Source organism: Dromaius novaehollandiae, chromosome 4, assembly GCF_036370855.1.
Source record: "Dromaius novaehollandiae isolate bDroNov1 chromosome 4, bDroNov1.hap1, whole genome shotgun sequence".
Taxonomy (NCBI): Eukaryota; Metazoa; Chordata; class Aves; order Casuariiformes; family Dromaiidae; genus Dromaius; species Dromaius novaehollandiae.
In genome coordinates this window covers 75942021-75965182 of record NC_088101.1, presented here as the reverse complement: position 1 = coordinate 75965182, position 23162 = coordinate 75942021, and the positions used below count along the sequence as shown (strand labels likewise).

Genomic DNA, 23162 nt, shown 5'->3' with positions numbered 1-23162 from the left:
TCAGGTGATGGCTGGTGCAACAGCTCCGTGTACCTACAGCATACTTTTGCTTAAAACTTTTGCTCATGATGGTGAATTTGTGGTGAAGTCCTAGGGTTTCTATCCCTGTGACAGAATAAGTTGGTTCTCTTTGTGGCTTAAAAAGGTGTAGTTGTCTTGAGGGGTGCAGGTGAGGGAGGAGAATGGAACCTGAGGCTTCCATTCAACATGCCACTGACCTGGGACTGGACACTGACCGGCATCAGCAATAGGGGAACTCTGTAGCTGTTCAAGTTGCCACTTCTCCCAGAAGGAGTCACTGCAAGGTAATGGTGTTGAGGAGTCCCAACGTGGGGGTTGCGATAAAGTAGGCAACATAAAATATATAGAAAACAAAAAAAGTGGATGGGTGAGTCTGGAAATACTGTACTGTGGAAATTCAAAAGTTATGAGAAGAGAGAGAACAAACAGAAACCTAGGCCTGTAAAACCCTGCTGTGCATGGAGCGGAGGCTGTTACAGTGATCTCCCTAACAGGGAGGGAAAGAGCTCATCCGAATTAGCAGGAATCTCCATAGCCTAAGAACCTTCTGTAAATAATGTTGTAAAATAGAATTTAATATAAAGCAGGGATTATAATAGGTTTCATACTCCAGCCAGATAAAATAGAAGAGTATCATAAACAGGAATATTTTCCAGGCAATACTGAGTGATACCGGAGCTAGTGGAAAGTGTTGCAAGTAACAAAACAGTGCGGAGAGCAGAAGTATAATTTTATGTCTTAAATAAAGTCTTTTGTCTAAAAGCTGTACAGTAGCTGATGAATATAGATGATTATAACCCACAGAAATGAACTCTTCATGCTCCACTGGGAATGCTGCTGGTGCTGACAACCTGGCAGAAGCACAGATCACCTTGAGATCTGCATTTGCTAACTGTCTAAGTTTCACATCAAAATGTCATGATCTTGCACTCCTTAACCCTAACAATGCTCTATCCAGAGGCAAGAAAAGTTTTCTCTCAGTAAGGAGTGCAGGATCAGGCCCATTTAGCCAAAAGTGAGCAAGTAAGGAGACTATTTCTGAATGTGTTACAAATCAGGGTGGCGTTTCTTCATTCCACAGTCCCAAACTGCTTCACATAAATAGGCCATGAGGATTTTCTACCTATGAAAGAAGTTATGCTTCTGTACCTTGTACATTTTGTACATTTGTACTAGAGGTTTTTGAATGCTCCATTTTAATAGGCATGTCTGCATGCACTTTGTCTGCATTCAGCATTCTGCTCCAAAGACCCTGGAGGTGAGTTAATCAAACAATTTCAACACAGGCTTTGTTTTTCCCGGGGTGTCTTTGGAATTAACTCCAGTATAATTAGGAGCACCACCAAGGTCTTCTTGCAGAATCTGAATGAAAATGCAGTAATACTTATACACAAAGTTTGTCAAAGAAAATACAGAAATACATAAAGCTTGAAGTAAAGTTGAAGGCTGGATTCTTCGCTTTTACTGAAAGCTAATACTGTATCTCCAAGAACTCAGAAGGAACACATGGTCTAGCAAATGAAAATAAGGACATCTACAACAAAAGACAGTTAAAGAAGAAACACAAGATAAAGAAATTTCTTCTGTGACAGGTTTTTGTACTACCTCAGGCTACCCCTGCTATAGCTAAAACAGATCTTCTGGGGGTTCATGAAGACATTACAGTTGCCTGTTACACCATGACAGCTACTGTTACAAATCCCAAAGACTTTGGGTTATCTGTTTCATTTTCACTAAATTAGAAATGGAACTGGAGAGCTTTTTATATTGTGCTACACTTCTCAGACTTCTGAATGCAGTCTGAACAAAATGGTAAATTTTACAGGAAATGAACTTTATAGATCAGCACTCTATGCTACATTAAAGATAGCATTAGGGTGACATGATACACCCTTCTATCTGATACAGACATCATTTACACTAAGAGATAGTCACAGAAAGTTTCCCTCATGGGTTGCTTACGACCACCCCATGAATACAGGTGAACTACCAGTTAAAATAGGGGAGATTCATTATACTTTGTACTTAGGTATAAATGTAATGTTTCTAATTATGAAAACCTTATATTCCACTGGGGTAGTATGGCAAATAAAACAATAGATCTAGACACAATCCATTTGAAATCATGGTAACATCAACTCTACAAGCCACTCCTCCTCACCTAAACTCCATTTTCCACAAATTCAGGGTATTCTTGAGGTAATTCAAATGTTAGCAATTATACTCTGTACTACACCAAATGTAATTTCATTCTTAATTGCCTAAGTAAGTCTCCCAGCATTAAATCTATCTTCTGTGCTGCGTGGTCTGTATGGCATGCCACCAATACATTAGGCTGGATTACAAGCAAAAAGAAGAAAATTGAGATAATCCTTTGTTAGTGGTATTTCCTTCTTCCTGAATCTGAGTAGAAAATGAAAAAAAAAAGCTAGAATGAAAATTAACAGCATTTAAAAATCAATCACTAACAAAAATTTATAAACTAAAATTGAAGTTACCTCTTGCGTTACCTAGTGTTTGAGAGTCCAGATCATCATCAATAAACTCCTCACCCTGGATGATGTTCTGGGTGTCCTCACTATGATTAACAGGGCTTGTCATCTCCTGCTCCTTTTCATTGTGCATCTGGGCATAGACATTTCTGCCTGGCAGTTTCCTAAATTGGACAGGGAAGAAAGTCTGTGATGGAATTCCATCTTGCCACACACATGTTGGAATCAGAGGAGAGCTCCAACAGAATGATGTAAAACCACAATCACAGAACAGCACCCATTACACCCTCCCTTAACTTTGTATTCACAACCAAAAATCATCAGCTTCTTATTCTGTCACAGTTGTATGTAACTGCCTTGTAACAATGGAGTTACTACTTTAATAATTAAGTATCAATTTCTTGACTAAGATTGACAGACAATGGACATTACTAAAACATTACTAAAAACACAGCAAAGCTATTTTTAAGAAGTAAAACAATAAAAAGGCTCCACAGGCATGCCCGGTTCCAAGTGTCTTAACAACCCATTAAGTGCATCTCCCTGGTGGTGAGCAGTAGCATAGAACAGCACTTACTCTCTCCATCAGGAGAAAGAAGCAGGAGAAATCCAGGATACAGGGAATGGAAAGGGACCAGAGAGTGAAGAACTCGGAACCCAGAAACAAGGGGTAAGGAATGGGAAGGTGAGCAGGCATTGATAAGATGATGAGTGTTCTCTGCAAGGCACGTTTGGTAGAGACAAGCAGGCAGCATTAAAGGAGACAGAGTAAAGCTTGTCCCAAGACTGTTCGGAACTGCATTAGACTAAATTTTCTATAGGAGGTAGCATTTAATTCATTCATTCTGATTTGGAACTAGAAAAATTAAAAGAATGCTATTACAAAGCTTTACCAGCTTTAATTACCAATTAACCCCAGTGCCCAGGAAACTTTAGCATAAGTATTAATAAAGAGTTCTTAACTATGTTAAGTTAGACTTTGTATACTCAAGGAGTACAAGATTTACATTCCTAGAGAGCCATACCCTCTCCTGCAGCTGCATTCATCTGAAATCTGCTTGGGCACATAAGGACATCCTATGCTGCTCACCAAGCAGACACTTTTGATGAGGCTGTTGCAGGTTGCGAGCTCCATTTCCCACACTGCAAAAAGCGGCTTGACAGCTTGATCAGCATGACAGCTGATCACGGCTGTCAAAGTTTGTATTCAACCATACAGCATTGCAGTGGGCAGACAATAAGGAAAAAGGGAAAATGGGATTGAACTGTAGTGTTTCTGCTGAGCTCCTTTAGCCACAATGAGAAGATGAACAGAAAAACTGACATGAATTTTTAGGCATCTAAAAACGACTATCTTCTTTTCTGTATTCTGACAGCAGCATTAAAGTTGGATAAATACATGAGTTGCTCTGTTTTCTCTAGGCTTTTCTGAGATGACTTGTGTTTAACCATTATTTCAGAAGAAAGGCTCTATACCAAGTGGCACCATTTTCATTTGAGATTAAAGATTCTTGCACTAAACTATTTTGAATAGCACCTTCATTGCATCATCAGATAAATATAATAAATAGAAATTGCTAAACAATGCAACATGACAGAAGAGGATTCTCTCCCTTTAATCTGAACTATCCATGAGATGAATTGCATTCTATATAGAAAAATATATTTGTACACATACATACTTTCATATATAGATATGTATACATACACACACATACAAAATCATATCATACATATTTTAATCCCTTTATAAGCATCACAAGGGAAGTCTGATCACACTAAGACTCTTTTCTGTACCTCTGTGCACAAGGAGCAAATGAACCACAGGCCCTAACTAAATGCAAAGGACAATGAAAGAAAGGGTCTGATGGCACAGAACTGTGCTATTATGGCTGCTTCAACAGGTCTGAGGGCTCTTCCAACACAGCCATACATACAAAGCCAAGCCCTGTATCATTCTGCTCCAATTAAGGGAAAAAAAGCCATGTTAACAGGGAGAAAGGACATTCCTCATTACCAAAGCAAATACATTAGGTAATTAATTTCAATTTTTTTTTCCTAGAGCCAGTAAACTCCAGTTTATAATGTGTCTGCTTATGAAACTGGTCATGTGGAAAACAGTATCACTCTCAATCAGACTTACACCAAACCTATCAAATCCCTCACTCTTAGTACACCTCCTAATGTTTAAGGGAAACAAACTCCAAAAGACCATCTTTGCCACTTTTCCACAACCGTGGAATTTGCACATATGCTGCTGAAAGAATTGGGGAATCTTCTCAAACCTGTATTCTGACATATTTTGGAAGCATCAATGACATTATCAAAATATTTTTAACATAATAAAAATATTATCCATCTCAAAACCACACAGCACATCATACCTTTATGGTTAAGTCAAGGTTAAGTAGATCTGCCAATTTAACTGTTGTCTGCCGGTGTTTTCCCCATGCTGAAGGACTTGTTTGAAACCAGGCCACAAGATGTGTCCTTCCGTGTAAATCCTTAGGCTTCAAACTCACGTCTCAAGTGAGACTTACTAGTTAGAGATCACCACGATCACAGTACACACTATTACACATACTAGGGGCACCTGAATGAAGAAATCTCACGAATTCACCAGTAATCATTAAATGTATTGTTCTTTAGAGCACTTCTTTACGGAGCAAAGATGAAAGTAGAAAAGGTGTAAACTGTTGTTTCTCACTCACCTAAAGGTCATGAGCCCAATCCTGCTAAGTACAGGAAGGCAGTTTCTGGAAGGTATAAATTTGAGGTACTCAGTGACTCTTCAATACTTTGCTCCTCACACTTACAGAGGAAAGTATCTTAGACTGTAACACTGAGTATGAATGGAAGAAGGGAGAATATTACAGGTCTTAAGAAGGTATATATTATAGGCATTTGACCTTTTATACCTCACAGAGGTCTCTCTGTTTCATATTGACTCAGTTTTGCAAGGAAAAAATTCAACCAGACTCAAAAAAATGAGACTCCAAGTCTTTTCAAGAGGCATTTTTAACACATGTACCAGATGCTCTGTTTATAAGGGACAACCACACTGTGGGATGAAACAGGATGTGGATACTGGATCTTCGCTAAAGATGGGCTTGATTCTGGCAATTTTCCAGTTGCTCCACACTGCTTTAACATGTAGGAAGGAAGCTGTTATCCCTAATTATACTGGAAACATTTTGTGTACCCTGATGTGCTTTGCTCTTCTTAAGGAAGCAATTTATGTTGAGGACAATGTAACTGTTTGAAGTAGGAAGAGCTGAAATGTTTGGGTCTACATAAAAGACAACTGTGCAAACATGACAAGACATGAAATTTGACCCAGGAGTTTTATATCAGCAATATGCAAATTGAAAGCATATTTATAAGAACAGAGAAAAAGATTACACAATACAGTTTCTTTTGGGGTTTACTCTTGAGCTGCAAAATGCATGTGCTTTGCATCTATCACTGGAGACAATTACCTCTGCTGAGCACTCCATGGTTCACATTTTTAGTTCCTTTTGTTTTCTCTGTAGCATTTTATTTCAATCATGAGGAAGAAAAAATAGTCATGCCTGCTTTGAGTACATAAAAATAGGAGCAGGAGACTTAACTCTGTGCAGAACTACTAATGAATGTCACAGCACATGGCTTCCTGACTGAGCTCTCCAGGTCCTGCACCTTTCTAGAAGATGCTCCAGAAAGCAATTTTTTCCCCTCATATTTACAAAATCTATTCAGTTCATACCAGAAACTGTTTGCACTTAAACAGCAGGAGAGGGATGAGATATTCATTCCCACTCATTTAAACTCTCTCATTTATTTGCCTTTCTGTTCCAGCCTTGTGGAGCCAATATTCATTGGCCTTTATGTAGCTTCATTCATTTTCCAGAGGCTTGATTAAGGTTCTGTTTAGTACAAAAAATAGGAACACATTCGCATGGAAAAGGATATGGAATAACGTAGCATACTGTTTGGAACTTAAATAAAACCAACAACAATAATAATGCATTAAATAGAGTATTCTATTGTGGTGTTTGGATTAATGTTCAGATGAATGACTTCTTTGTGCTTTAAGGCACTCATGATTTACTTGCCTCTTTCATTTTAGAATTTTTTTCTACATGCTATTACTTTGATTTGAGAGGAAGCTTTTATGAAATATTACGGATCATTAAATTAGTGCCTGTTTTTTTATAACTAAATGGCATGGATTGGGACTAAACTTGCTCTCATGGAACATAAAACTAGTATAAAGCAAGGTGGGGAGAAAAGATAGGTTTTCTTCAGAGACTGAAAATGAGATGGTAAGTCAATGAGGCAGAAAGATAACAGTTCTGCTCCAGATTGTGGAAACGACCCAGGAGGGGGCTCATTTACCAGAAGTGGCACTTGATAGTACCAGGAAAAAAAGAAGTACATACAAAATCATATGAATTTGGTTGAAGTAGATCCATGGAGATTTCTGAAAACAATGTATACAACCTTAAGGACACAGGCAGTAGTCTGCATGCAAATTAAAATATGAAGATTTTCATACATTGCAAGATAAAATACCTAAGCAGAAAAAACCAACAATCTGCTCTAGTTTGGCTAATCTTAACATCCTGTTGTATAGAAAAAAAGAATAAGAAAAGGATGATTTCATATCTTCTGCTAGTAACATAATGAATATATAGCAGCTTTGATGTGGCTAAAATGTAATTCTCCTTTCCTCCACTTCGCTTAGGGGAGACAGTGCTATTTGTCTTCTCTGTATGATTGCCCAGGACCTCACACTGTGGAGGTTTGCTCTGAAAGGAGGAAGAAATCTTTTCTGGATGGCAATTTGAAACCCACAACAAATATAAACATTGTTTCAAAGGGAAAGGAAGAAATGTTCTTTTATTGAATCAAATTTAGTAAAGATGGTATGGTCTAGAAAAAATATATGCAGGTCCCAGATCTGTGTTAAAAATTGCGATGGATTTCTCAAAAATATTTTCCAGCTGCTTTATATTGTTCTAGTCAAAGGAAGCAGCTGTAGTCCATTTTACCTGGATGGTGAAACAACTGAACCATACTAGTGCATAGAGTAACATATTGTTAGCATGATGCATAAGACTTGATTTATTTACTCAGAAAGTAAGAACAAACAAAAGGAAAATTATCCTTGGCTTGCCTGATATCCATGTTTGTTATCTGCACAACCTCTTGCTTCATAGCCACAGTGAGATTTGGCAGCTGGGAGATTACCTCTCTCTCATTACTGCCATACAACACTACTGGAAATTAAAAAAAAAAAATTGTCTAAAACCATCTTTCTTCACTAGTGGGCTAGTATAGGACTAGAATTGGTCTTTAAAAGCTATAAGCATTTATCATTTAAAATTTACTTTTTGTTTACTGGGTAAAAATAGCCCTTATCTGTATTGTTTACTTACTCTGAGTACGAAGGATCAAAACCCTGCAGTTCTCAGACTCTTTGTGCTTTGGCTTTTTTGTCTAAAGCAACTAACTACTCTTGGGATGCTTGCAAGTCCCAGGCTCCATGGTTTCTAGTATCACAGCTTTTAAAGCACACACTCACGAGAACAACTCAGAAGGCAATGTGGCTGCATGCACAAAAAGACCATTAGATAAAGTGTGTGTGTGTGGGGGGGGGGGGGGGGGGCTTGGGGAAGCAGAGGATAGAAAAAATGATAAATGCTTGCAATTTTACTGTAGATAAGAACAGAAGGCAACAGTCTTCCTAGTCATTGTTTAAGTATTTTGGATTATGGTCTATCTAAAACAATGTAACAATGTTCACAATCATCTAATCACTAACTAGACAGTCATGACAGCTCTGATTATGCAATCTGACCCTACAATTTTAATTTTAATTAGAACCATGGTAAATTATACAATTTTAATGTGTGTTCCTTCCGCAGCAAGGAGACAATATATTTTTTTGTTAGTCATGTAACTAATCAGCCCAAATCCCATACCCTTTAAATGTTTCTGTCTCTACATCTTGCCCCCACTCTGCTACCTGATTAGATAATTCTCAGGTTTTGTATAGAAGGCATCTGCCTGTATAAAAGGCATCTTGTGCAGGACTGTTCTTTTCAGATTCTACCCCCGCCCCCAACCTAATTTCATGAGATTTACTTCTTGTGAAGGACACCAGTTTTAAGCTCTAGGTATTGAAGTTTTCAAAAAATAATAGATCAAACAGCCAGTTTCATCATCACAGCTGCCCTGACTGCCCCAAAAGATTCATACAAAAGGTAATAGATGAGTCCCTGACATCTTATCAATGCCATCTTTTATCTTGCAATTCTGATTGATAAAAATTAGTGTAAATTAAGACCAGAGTTCTTATGACATGAACAAATCTCACTTCCAGACATAAACTTCATAGGGAGTGCAGTGTGTTTATATATACATATACATACATACACACACCCACTCATATATATGTAATACTTGAGCAAAAGGGACCTCAACACTCAGAAATCATCAGGCAGTTTGGGACAGATTTTTCCATTTTCTGTGGAGGTTGTACTATGTTCTACACTGAAATTCACAATTAGCAAATGAGACTTTGCACTATTTCTTTATACATTTTATCCTAAATCCTGAATAATTCCTCTGTTCTTGGCAAATGTATGAAATGTTCGCAAGTATGAAGTTCTGGCCTCCCAGTCAATCCAAACACCATTTTTAAGCCTTATCTGCCGGCCAGTATTTTTGCCTTTCATCTTTTCAGGTATCAAATTTAACATAAGTAAGGAACTGTCTTTTGGGCTGGCAAAGAGAGAGAGAGAGAGAATAATTCAAGGCATGTTCACACAGCCTTTTGCAGACAACCTATCTTGCCTGTGCCCCAGTGCCAACTGGAAGTCTCGTAGACCCCAATCACTGTAGTGATAAAACTACCATTAATAAACCTTTCTCTGACTCAGGGAAAAAAGGAATTTTAGGCCTTATCTGAAGGGAGTATCTGACTATCAACTTATATCAGCGAAAAAGGAAAGCACAATCAAATGTCCTCTGTCTCCTCCTTAATTTTGTGAATGGTACATAAAAATTATGGACAGTATTAAAACTTCAATATTTTATACATTTCTCTAACTTCTGTATGAAAATAATTCACTCTTACACTCGCATGTGGTGTCTGAATTAACATATGGTTATTCTGCTGAAATTACCTCCTAAAATTTTTATTGAATATTGCATTCTTTCAATAAAAAAATTATCAATATACAGGCACATAATATTGCCGAGCCCTCTTTGTGCATTACAGATTGGTTTGTATCTAATAAAAGACACTTCAGTTCCACAGCCTCAGCCCCTATGGGCCAGTTCGTAAACTTATATACATTCACTGTACTGACTTTAAAGGGACTATACTTTTAAGTAAGTACTCCAGGGGACAGCCAGCGATTTATTACCAGTCCTTACAAACACAGAAAAGGTTTCTTTTTTTTTTAATGTGATTAGTGATTTGGGTGGGAGAAGAGTTCATAGGGAGCAGTGGGGGAAAACTGATTTTTCAAAGGACTGATTAGTGCTCAGTATTTTTTGAAAATCATATTGCATTAAAAGGAGGCAACTGAAAAAAATTGTCCCCTCTGAAAATCTTAACACTAATATTTAAAAATAATTGTCACATATCTCGAAAACAGATATGATATAGACTAAAACTGGCTACTACTGTATGGTCATTCATCAGTGCAAACGATTTTCATGAATTATATATGGAAGCATGTGAGGCAGTAAGGCTCACAATTTGCAAAAGGTACTACAATTTTCTCCTTAATAAATGCTATATTTATTGATAAAAAGGTTTGGTGGGCATTTTAGAAAGGACTCAAAAATATTTTTTCTTTCTTTCTTAAATATTTTATACTTCTTTTGCCATGCAGTAATTGTATCTGTTATTTAATTGCCCTCATTTAAGAGCTAATAAAAAGGCATAAATCATATGGCCTTCAAAAAGATATCACAAGCAAGTTTTATGATCCAGCGCTACAAACAGCAAATCCTCTATGTATTGCTACTGAAATAATAAAATTACATCACATCAACCATTTTTATGTTTTTTTTCCCTGCTGCAGGCACCCAAAATAGCAAAATGGATTTTTATTCAGTTGTAGAGAGAGTCTGACACAGAATTCTGTGCTTTGTCCATGAGAGTAATCAGTCAGTATGAGCTCTGAGACTGGAATCCTGCAGTGAGAAAAATGAAGAGATTTTTGGCAGAGAGGGTTTTTCTCTGCTGACTTAAACTCTTAGCTAAACAATCTCCCACTTAAAAGCTATCTACTATTGCTGTTACCACAAACTCAATGCCACAACCATTTCTGTAAATTTATGTTTATTTTGAATAAAAATCAATCTTGAAATAATGAAACAAATCAAGAGGAGTGCTCACTGAGTGAGGACATCAGGATTTGATGGTAACAAAGGTTTTTGCCAGTATGATCAAACCCAAAGCTTCCAAATGCCCAAGACAAAAATACCAGGAGCACAGCCAATGATAAAACAAACACATGAACAAGAACAAAGTTCCTTAAGTTGCACATCATTCCAGTAGCAAACGGCTACTATCAATTGCAGACTAAAGACCTACCAGAACTGTTAAAGGCTAACATGGTATCTATGGTCAATTTTTGGGATATATCTTACTTAAAGGCCATTTCCAGAATTATTTCTTCCCCCAACACACCCTACTGTCAAATTAAAATGGATCTATTTCTATCATTTGTGAGTTATCTTATTCGGGGTGGCCCTGTCCCTGTAATTAGAATCCAATGTGTGCAAAGAGAAACTCCACACAGTTATACGTTTTGATAAAATTACTTTTTTAAACAAATCAGCATTGCAGATCTACTCATTGTCCTGATGGCTTTAGTTTATTTATAACTGCTAAGACTAATGACACAAGAACTAATCAGTAATAATATTTTAGTTCAGCTCTCTTTCTTGATGATATTATTTAGACAAGCTGAACAAACTCTCCATAGTTCCCATGTTGCTGCTATTTATCTTGGAGCACAGTAAGAGAAAGCAAGCATCAGGACAGTACCTTGATGCCTGGAAAGTTTAGAAAAACACAGCTTTCAAAGTGGTGGGCTTTTTGCAATCCCTCAAGAAAATCTCCTTTTCAAATAGCAAACTGTGTTTTACTGATGTGTGGATAAACCCAATTCTTAAAATATATGTATTGTTGATTAAGGTTTACTTGCCTTTTAAACTTGTAGAGGATGAAAGCTCCGACTATGACTAGAAAGATAACAAAGAGAACCACAATAGCCCAGTACCCACTGCCTCCTCCAATCCTTTGAGAGTCTGAAATAAAAAAGAAATAAAAAACAGCTTAGCACAATCCCTTTCAGATCAGTCATATTCTTGGGCTTTCTTCTGAATTGCTAAGTCAAAACCATTGTTGTTATTTGTGTAATCCTTTCTCTTCACTCCATCTACAGCCTCTTCAAATAGGCAACAACACAAAATTAATGAGTGACTTATTACTGAAGGAGAGAGGACCAATTTCAAAAAGAACTTTCAAAGATTTAACTATCTGCACACATAGTGTTGTTTTTTCTAGGAATCTCAAGTTATCATAGGAAATGATCACATACCCTAACTATATATGATGAAAAAGCAGAGCTGTATTAATTCCACAGATGGAGAAACTGTTCTGAACAATGAATGGGAAAGGCTGGAATGAACATGGGATTCTTTTAATTCTAGCTTTTTGTGCTGGCTAATGAATGTTCTCTCTTTAAGCGAGTAATTTCTACAGTGACCAGACTAGATGCTGCAGTGAAACGGTAGCATGATACTACGTTAAAGAGGCTAGATAAAAAGATACCTTTGTCTTTTACAGGGAGCTGATAGATAAAATATCACCTACATCAGCATTTCCATAAATTGATTGTGGTCAGCTAAGGTGTTCTGCCACAACACATTTGAGTAACAGACAAGAATACATTATGGTAGATAATACGCAAAGATTACAGGACATTCTCATAGAAGGTTCTAGTTAAAAGCTGAACCTTCTGTGTTAAAGTGATGCTTTAACCATCTCCGTTCAAAATATACACACATGCATGAACACACACTCTCTTCAATCAGTTTCTAACTACAGAGAGAATCCAGAGGTGCAGAAAATACGTGCCAGCAAACCCTGTCTCCAGTTGTTTTAAGCAGGAGAAGGTAGCTCATCTATCTCAGGACAGGACTGGCAATGCGGTGCAGTGCTGTGCAGAGATCCTACAGCAAGTTTCAGATCAGTTGATCTGTCTGTGCGACACAGCTTGGTATCATGCGGAGATACAAGGCTATGTCCCAGATGCATGGAGTTTTATTAGCAGAGTTAATGACAGCTGAAGTAAAGAAGCTCTGCTTTCTTGGCAGCTAATGCAGCCAAAGTGCCTTTAAGTTCACCAGGTGGCTTTTTTTGAAGCCAGGTTAGCTCTTCCTTCATGGCAATGTTTTGTTCAGTATAATCATTTACTTAATGCCATGCAAGAGTGAAATAGCAGGAAGAAGTTTCTGATACAAACCATAAGGTATGGTGAAATGAAAATATGTGAGAAAGATTTATTTGATGGTGATTGTTGACAAATACCAACTGTGTGTATATGCATGCGTGTGTGTGTGTATGTGTATGTGTGTATATATATATAATATATATATATAAAAAATAATACCTATATATATCTAGATATGGAGATTTTCTCCTTAACTTATCAGAACTCTAACAGTCATTCACAGGTTGGTCTTTTGGGAGCTTTGTTTATATATTTACCTGAACCGGAGTCAGCTAAAGTCACTAAGACCCAGTATCCTCCCCTCAGAAAGAAACTGATGTTGTGTGCATTCAAGGCCTGCTTTATAGCCGCTATCCTCTGAAAACATAAGAGAAAATGTCAGACGACTTTCACTTGGTTCTACTTTGAGAAATTCAATGTTCTAAAAAGGAAAACCTCTGGTTCATTATACGGTGAGAAAAAGAAAACATTTGTCAACAATGAGCTGAAATCTTAAAGAAATTCCATATTTAAAAATCATGCAAAGCTCTGCAAAGTGTAAATGTTGAAAATATCAAGTCTTTATAGCCAAATCTTTCTTTCTGCTTACCCAACCCTTTACATTTACCCATTATGTGACAGACAGTATCTCATTTACATGCACTGTTGGGTTTACCTCAATCATAACTCACACAATGCATAATCCATATTAAAAACTTAATCCATTTCTCTAACCATATCAGCAGACAAGTTGCAATGTCACTTTGGATTTCTTGCTATGAAAAGTAACTATTTGATAGTGAACTGTACATCATAATTTAACTCACTTCCTTAGCTATAATGGGATGGATTCCATTTATATCCAATTTTTGACAGTACTCTGTACAAAGACATACTTCCATCCATACGGAAAAAATTAGGATTTCTCCTATTTTTCTCCAGTGGACAGAGCATACTAAAATACGTGCTCTCACATTTTTATGGGGCAGAACCATTAAATATACCATCATATCCTAAGCCCAGATGATGGATTGACGGAATTTTTGCTTTCACTTGCTTGTGTCTTCAACACAGGTAATTTTCTAAAAGATCAAAGCCAGTTTTATAGTCCATGCCTTATAATTCAGGATACGACTTCCCACAGGATGCCAAATTAGAAATATACTTCATATCCATGAAACCTTCAAGAGCAACTTCTTTTATGATATTATCAATTATGGTACTCATTTCTGACAAGCCTTTGCAGTATAATAGATAGAAATCCCTGCAGTTTCCCTCACATTATGGACAGAGACTTCACAAAAGCTCAAATTCGAATATCCTCACTCATATTGAGGAATATCTAGCTTCTGAACTGACTTCATTACATTTTTGGGGGGTAATCATTCAACATAAGGGTGACACAAGCATGGCCTCACTTATTTTACAAGAAAATTACTCCAGATCTTAAGTATTTATCTTTTTGTCCAAAGTCTGAAAAGAGAATACATATCACGACCATATTGATTAGCAGACTTTAAAGCAATGCTGGCACTGCTGAAACAGTTACTCAGTCTCTGTCCAAGCTCGTTCACTCATTCATAAGATACAATGCAAGAGGGACCACTACTTTAGACTGATCTAACTTTCAGGCACTAAATGCAATTACTGAGCCCCATAACTTATCTTTGGACACATCATACTTTCCTGGCAGGTATTTGAGAAATCCAACATTTGCTTTGGCTTTTGTTTAAGGAAAACTTGTTCACTATTTCTCTATCCACCTTTGTGTTCTCACCCAGACCTGTTTGAATTACACTTCCAAATATCTAAGATTTGAGTCTAATTTCTCATTTTTTAACTGTGCATCCAGCCAAAGGTTCTGGCTTGTGTATTTCACTATAAGACTGATGAATGTTTCAGTATTCACTGGGATTTTTATGTCATGAGGTATTTATTGAGCAGAGCAATGTCACCTCTCCAACTTTTTAAAAACAAACTCAGTGTTCCGAGCTCTCTAGAGTCTCTAAGTTAAGGTACTTATAGTGGCATTTTAATTTTCTATCTTTTTTTCTGTATGCTTTCCAATGATAAGATTTGAGAATGTAACCACAACGGCTCCTGTACTGTGGTATCAGAATGCAAAAAAAAAAAAAAAAAAGAAAGAAAGAAAAAAACCCTTCACTATTCAAACTCTTACCCACCTGCTTATACATCCAAGGATCTTACTTGCTCATTCTGCCAAAGCAACTCATTGGAATTTTCATTTAGTAGCTTGTCTAGACAGAATTCCTAAATCTTCTTCAGAGCCATTGCTTTCCTATAGTTTTAATGCACTTTAATTTACTCTTTCAAATGGATTCATCCCACCTGATATTAGACATGTAACGAAAGTGTTTAAATTAAGAGACCAAGTCTTCCTCTGTAGTCAATGATATCAACAAAATAATTCTGAAATTGCTATGTTGTTAAAATCAGGTGAGAATGCTGTCATGCATAAACTTCTGTTTGAAAGAAAGTGGGCTTTTGTCTGAATGGAAACAAATTACAGAATTATGAAAGGGCTTCTCTTTACTACTATACTTTCAGTTTATTAACAATCTTTGTATTGCTGGCTACTTTTATCAATACTGACTTTTATACCAGATCACTAATGAACTTAATAAATAGCCTCGGGTCATATAAATCCATGTAGAATGCCACTAGAAACTCCCCCAAGGAGGTGCTCTCTGCCTGACCTAGAAATCATTGCCTTTAATGGACCTTCTGAAATCACATAGTATCCTAAAACTAAAAGGTTTTCTTCTAAGAACAAAGGAGTTCTCTTTAAGGAAAGACATTTCATAACTAAGTCTAAGGTAATGATTTTAGGGGCACCTCAGCCCAACGTGCAGAAAACATTCTGAGTTAAAGAGTTGTCTGCGCAATAATTTCAGAACACAGATGTGAGAGCTGGCACTAGCAGCACAATAAATAATATCCTTTCAGTGAAACGCTAGAAGAGAGAAGTGCTAAGAGCCTTCATGATTGTCTTCTGTTACATTGATTTTTAAACAAGTGTTACTATGAGTCCTTTTCTATTGACTTAAACAGTTACTGCTTATAAGTTTACATAGGATATATTTTAAGGATAATTCCTGAGTCACAATGGATTCTGATACAACACGTATTTTTATCAAAACGTGTGCCATTCAATTCTAAGTCAACAAATTTATATGCATATGTTAACAACTAGTGTCCCTTAGCAATAACAGAAAAATAGAAATTTAGGCAGCTTGCTCAGACATCTGGCTCTACGAACTGCACCCTTTAAAACAATCAAAGTGTTGGGACTGAGACTAGTATTCTAGACTTTTTCATTACAAAGCATACATCGCTATATTTGCTTCCTTTGTTCCTTCATTTGCTCCTATTTTCTGTATGTGCAATCTGCAGTGACCACTGGTGTGACCTGGTCCAACCTAACAGTGTCAGAAATGTACAGCTGTTCTCCAGATTACAAATACTTTCACCTTTCAGTGCTTCTACAGTTCCAGAAAGCCTGGGCAAGGTCAGGTCTTAAGGGGGGGGACTATTTATTATAGAAATTGTGCCCTGCTAAAGTACTGTACTCTTCCCCATAGCCCCACTGAACAGAAGTTCTCCCAAATCATTTGCAACACGTGATTGTTCTTCTTTGCTCTTTAGAATAACTAACAGGATAATTTCTATAAAAAAAAGAAAAAAACCTGAGAATATAATTGAATATAATTGATGATATACTTCAAACTGCCTGGAAGCACAGCACTATTAACAATTGAGATTTAAAGAGAACTAATAGACATAACATTTTGCACTAAAATAAAAAGATAGCAGAACCCAAGGGTCTATCATCACCTGTTTTTTTTATTTTTTGTAATTAAAGGCATCCATTCCACATACACTGGGAATAAAGGGAGACAACTTCCTTTAAAAGCTGTGCCTTGCTTCTTAAAGAAGTGGGAAGATTCAAAGAATTTTCAAGTGGTAATACACACATAGTTCATGGTGGGCTTACTACTAAAGTAATTACCTGCTAAAATCAACTATTTTCTGCAATATAATTATGATTTCAGACTCCCAGAAATTCTGACTATGATTACAGAGGGAAAGCAGTAAGGTTTTGGGGTTGCAGTGGAGGGGAGAATTCTGTGCATTCACACCATTCTCTGTGTATTTTGCAATAAAACACTTGTTCATTTACTTGAAGAACATTAAAATACTCCTTTGGACCTTCTCAAGTGTACTGGATCAATTCCATGAAAAATCTACAAGTATCATAATAATCTGAAGAGCTTTGTCCTACCTGCTTCTCCAGCTCTTTGGATACTGTGACCTCATTTCAAAAAGTGGTTAAATGCCCTTTAAAATTAATGATATCTTACACTGTTATTCTCTGTAACTTGCAAGACTTGAATTGCAAGATACAAGCACAGAGTTGAGATCTGCTCCTCTATCACAGCACAAGGACAAGTATCATAAATTACAAATCAGAAGCAAGGGCCAAACAGTCACCTGGTTTTCCACTGGCCTACAGTCTCTTATTACAGAGGAGATACGGTTTGGAAACAGGGAGGGAGAATCTTATATCTGATTTTCATTGCTGTGTTCACTGCACTGGTTTCTTGGTAACTGAAAAGGGTATTTGCTCATAAAGGCAGAAACTACCTGCTTGACGTTCTTTACAGAATAGGTCAACTATTAAGGTTCTATTTCAATTGTACCTGAAATCTAATTTGCTTCTAAAGACAGTGAAGAGATGGTTTTTCCCTCTTTAGAAACACCAGTGTTCAAAATACACTTTTGGTTCTACTGTATCTTCACAGACTGGCATGCCAACACTGTTGTTTCTGCTCAAAAACAATATCAGTATTAATTATTCTTGAGAAATACACTGGCAACAGTAAGCACTAGTTTATGCTGGGGAGAAGAACACGTGATGTTGCAAAAGTACTGTATGTCTGCAAAGGCATCAAGAGGGACTGACGCTGAGTCTATCATAGGCTGGCACTGAGTGGGATGATAGATAATTGCTTCTTCTCCCTCTTCTCATGTGGTAGGATCTACCTCTGAATACAGAAGGTGCACTATACACTGCCAAACAGAGCAGTCATATCTGTTCCTAGCATTTACGTGTCTCTTCAGATGGCAGTGAGATCTTCATGTGGTTAGGGAGCACCTCTTAATTCCAATAAAAATAATGATAGCACAGCTATTGATTTCAAAGTAGGATGATAATTGTCCCAGCTATACATACATTTCTCTGATTACCTTATCGCTAGTTACACTCCTCTTCCTCTTTGGTTGGTTTGCTGGTAGCAGCACATGCAAATCAGCAGTTGTGGGCAGACCAGGTTTCACAACCGTCACAAGTGTTTCTTCAGGTATATTAGTTTCCTGTGCAGACAAATGTATGTGGTAAATTATAAGACAGTGTGCTTTAATTTTTCACTTCTAATATTGTATAAAATACATAAGTAATTCCACACAGGTCTCTAAGTCTTTGGTGTTCAGATCCTTAATTTTTAGAGTGGATTATACATGAAACTAAATTATGAATAAAGCCCAATATTAATTACCAAAAATGTGAGTGGCTCTTCGCAGATTTGAAGTGCTAAACATTGTTATTACATCAATGAGATTCAATGGCATCATGGAAAGAGGCAAAACTAAGTGGCATGCAGTTTTAGCAAAACTCTAATGGTTGCAAATTTTTAGGGTAGCTTTAACAAAAATTCTAAGTGATTCAGGATCCTTTGCAGGCCATTCAGATGCTTAGTAGACTTAAAAGGGCATATTCATTATACTTAACTTTAGCTTAGGGAGGGTACTTTTCCATGCATGTTTAATTGGCAGAGAGAAGTCTTCCAGAGAGCGATTTAAAGCACCTAGGTTCAGTTCCTGAAACTGTTCTTTATGAAAACCTGCACCCCACTCACCCTCCACTGAAAGTCAAATGCATTCCCTTCCAAATAAGTTTTGCAAATTTTGTTTTTAGTCCCATATTCCTCCCTGTGTTATATAAGACAGTGACAAAATCCTAACAACAACACCCCGGGCATTTCTCAGAAATTCCATTAAATTGTTCATACGCTTTTGCAGATGATTTAGTAGTTATTAAAATGCACAGGCAATTCTATAAAGGAGCTAATTATTTGTTTGATTGACCATGGTTATGGAATGGGTTTAAGCTGATAAAAGCGGGAATTAATTTTGATTTGACATTTAGTATGTAAACCTAAAAAAAGCAGGAAATGGTATGAAGTCAAAATTCCAGATCCTGAATTCCCATATGCACTACTGCAAACCCAGGAAAGGTCCAATGACTTCACTGGCAAAACCTGCACAGTAAGGCTAAATCTTTCTTCACACAAAAAACATTTTAAAAACATAGTCAACTCACAACTCATTGATATTCTCAAGAGAAGTCAGTACGCACACACTCCATTGTTGGCAGTGTGCGCACCTAAAGAATATACTTCCAGAGCTCTCTGGTTTTATGGAGTGCTCTTTACTTATGCCACAGAACTGCTCCATGACTTTGTACTTACATTTCATCTACAGGATTCAACTGTTCCCAGTCTATACTTCACTTGCAAACATGATCTAAAAGGACTGTAGCAAATACATGCTCATGCATTTTGTGCCATTTTCAAAGTTACACATATGACATTGCATGTTCTTTTTGTTTTGTTCTTTTTTTTTCACAATGAGACCAAGTCTTTCATATTACACAGTACCCTTTATTTAACCCTCACGTATATCACATTTAAGCTACTCTTCTGGTTCTGGAGTCAGCACTATTTGCCAATATGGCTATCCCAAATCCCAGAGACCAATATTTAGCATTAATTGCCAATTAGGCTGTGTTAGAACTAAACTTTCTGTACCACAGTATCATCATCCATAGACTGCATGTAAAAGTGACACTAGGCTCAAACTTGTTTGAAATGTGGCTCATGGGGTTCATTTTATTGTTTTGCACTGCCTACATTTTTCTAAATGAGAAGGCACTAACTTAACCTTCAAGCTTTATGACTGGAGAGGGAACATTTTATGAGCAATCTGAGGGAGCACCTTTGCAAGAAGTCGTGTTACTACTCGCCCTATGTCTTCCCTCCATTCTGGTATGTCGGGGTTGTACATGTCCAGGTGCTTAGTAAACTTCAGAGAAAGAACATGAAAATGATCTGGAATGGCAAAAGAAACATTTTTGAACAATTAACAAACAGGACTGCAAAAACAGTTTTGTAGAAATAAAAGCTGACAATATATTTTCAGTATTACATTATGTGCAGTGTTGCAGTACCCAGGAAACCTATTGTTATGTGTTGTTCAAAAAGAAAAAAATGACAAACCCTTCCCCCAGGAGTCTACAGTCTAAGCAGCATGAAGCAAGATTACACTCCTGTCAGTCAGGCAATTTCTTTCTGTATTTTCCTCAACATCATCAAATTTGTGCCTAAAGATAAAAAGGCAATAAGAAAAAAAAAACAGATTTATATTCATGCTCTGGGGTTATAACCTTCCCAATAATTTTTTGTTAAGGAAGTACACCACACAAACACGATTGGTTTCTTTTATTTTTAATGGGAATGTGCCAATGGATTCTATTCTCACTGAATCATAAACATCTGTTTTTTGCTCATTTCATGTTCCTGTTTTTCATGCAAAATGAATACTTTACATATTCCATAAGCTAGCTATGAAAATAAGAACAGAAATGATATGCCAAAGGCTAACTACTGCCCTCTTTGAAAGAATAAAAATAAGATACACTCACAACATTTTTGTGGATATTGTCCAAAATATCTGAAATGCTAGAAAGGGGCTATTCCTCAGTAAACAGGCCTCTAACAATCTTCCATTTCTCCTTATAGGCTCATTGGAAGAACACCTGAAGAACTTAATGCAAAGCAGATAAAAGAGATCCTTTGGAATGTATGAATGATTCAAACCTGGCTTCCTGAACAGTTTAGACAGAACTGTATTTTAATGGGGTTTTTTGAAGGATTTTTTAATTTCCCTTATGACCAGTATTTTCTTGCTCTTTGCATCAGGATTTGCCAATGCTAACAGTAGAAGCGATGTTGGAAAATCAAAGTCATTGAACTAGTCACACTAATAGGGTTATATTTTCAGAGCTTCCTAAAAAATGGATGCAGTTGCAAGTGGTAGCATAACCATTAAATCCATTCATCCTAGAAAAGGGGAGGGTTCATAAAAGCTCTGTTTAGCCTGTGTGTTTTTTACCATTATTTTACATTAATAATACTAAAAGCAAAAATAACAGAATCTTCGTTCACTGTTCAGACAATAGAGATGTATCATTTTGTGTATCTCTAGGAAATAGGAAGGCTTTTAGCTCTGCATAAAAGAAAGCTTTTCTAGATATCGCGATTGTGACAAGTTACAGCACAAATCCAATAGAAATAATTGCTCAGCACTACATTTTTCATGGTATATCATGCCTTGTCACCCCATTATATGACACAGCAAAACACACCAGGACATAATGCAAAACAAGAGCTGGAAAGTTACACAATATTTAAGGGAGAGCTACATTTGATCCAGACTGTCAGATAAACATCCAAAGGACAGGATCCCTCATTGTGATCAAAGGTAATTATTTTACATTGTTTTCACTGCTGAGAGTATATACACAACTAAATTTTCTCTTTTCAGAGGTATTAAAAGTATTGTATTTAGGAATTCTAACAAATTCTCTAGTCATAAGCCAAAATGCTACTTTAATGCTATTGTTTCGTATAGGGTTTGGGAACTACAGTAACATTTTCCATAAGCAAAGGAAACACAGGATTTCACAGGAAACCAATCCATACAATCACATTATTCAACTTCACGGGGTTACCTAAAGAACAGTTCAGCCCTTTAAATTCAGAAATTTAACATGGCATTAGAAATAATTTTACCACAGGTTCCATTTGCTAAGCGCTGGTTTAAGAGGTATACAATGTAATTATGTGTGACAAACAAAAATATTCAACAAAAGTAAAGTGTCTTACCAAAAACGTGGACAACCTTTGAATCCTGAAGCATGGAGTTCCCACAGGAAGCTTGCACTGTAACTCTAACTTCACCTGTCTCAGCAAACCTTGCCACCAAAAAACTCTCCAATGTAAGAAGTGGCTTTAAAAACAAGAAAAAGTTCAAAGTAGATTTTTAGCAAGAACCATGAGAATAGTGTCTGAAGTGGCAGTCATTAAAAAAATTCAGCAAAAAAGATTTCACATTAATTATTTTCTAGAACACTAGTCAATATTTTATTAAATGTCTCAATGACAGTTTTTGACACAGGAAGTTTCTTTCTTTTAATGTATTCTCTCTATATAGAATAGTTGCCAGATTGGGCAAATACTTATTTTAGAATAATTGGCAGAGCATTAGGCTTTGATTCAAATCCCACTGAAACAAATGGATTTTGAATCAGGCTCACAAAGCTTTACAAGATCGTATTCAATGAGCCATTTGCCTCAAAAAACGTGAGCTATAGTTAAGACCAAATGGATTACTTCTGTCATCTTAAAGCATGACCCACGGAAGTTCATCAGCCTACTGTAACTTCGTGGTGGAGCTGAGATATTCTGTTTCCTGACCACACCTGTATGAATTACAAAACTGGAGTGCCTGTTCTAACCGTGGTCGAGTCAATAATAATGAACAAATACAGGCCAGGATTATGGTGGACAGCGCATTTACAAGAAAAAAGTTCATTGTGCTCATCTGAAAGTATTCCTGTCTCAGACACTGCTCTTACTCTCTCTCATGAGGAAAATATTTTACTTATTTATTATTAAAGAAAAAAAAACTTAAAAAGAATTAACTCAGCTAGACAAGAAATATTCCCAATAGAAATACTTGGATATTTATTGTTTGAGGATATTTGTATCTAGACTTCCTATTCCAAAATAAATATCATTATCTTGTTTGAATGCTCTTACTCTTTTGATACCCTTTTAGACAGGAAATGGTCTGGAAATTTAAATCAATTCTAAAAGGGAAATTTCCATTTTGACATAAGTAGCAATAAAGGGAAACGAACAGCCTAAAATATGCAATAAAACAATGGGATTCAGGTACTGTTTGTCAGAGGATATAACCAACTATGTGGAATGAAAGATGGTCTACA

At 36.7% G+C, this 23162-nt stretch overlaps 1 protein-coding gene across 7 annotated transcripts in view; it reads right to left on the bottom strand.

Annotated features, from left to right (window-relative positions):
• The window catches only part of SORCS2 (sortilin related VPS10 domain containing receptor 2), a 552477-nt gene that overhangs the window by 10764 nt on the left and 518551 nt on the right, over positions 1 to 23162 (bottom strand). The window contains exons 21-27 of one of the 7 annotated variants that reach the window (XM_064511468.1): positions 22039 to 22162; positions 20090 to 20202; positions 18284 to 18409; positions 13294 to 13393; positions 11726 to 11828; positions 2520 to 2677; positions 219 to 298 (exon numbers count right to left, since the gene is read on the bottom strand). In XM_064511468.1, the coding sequence (XP_064367538.1) occupies positions 219 to 298; positions 2520 to 2677; positions 11726 to 11828; positions 13294 to 13393; positions 18284 to 18409; positions 20090 to 20202; positions 22039 to 22162 (804 nt within the window). The remainder of the gene's footprint in view (positions 1 to 218; positions 299 to 2519; positions 2678 to 11725; positions 11829 to 13293; positions 13394 to 18283; positions 18410 to 20089; positions 20203 to 22038; positions 22163 to 23162) is intronic. The other 6 variants (XM_064511470.1, XM_064511469.1, XM_064511473.1 and 3 more) reach the window with 6 other exon arrangements.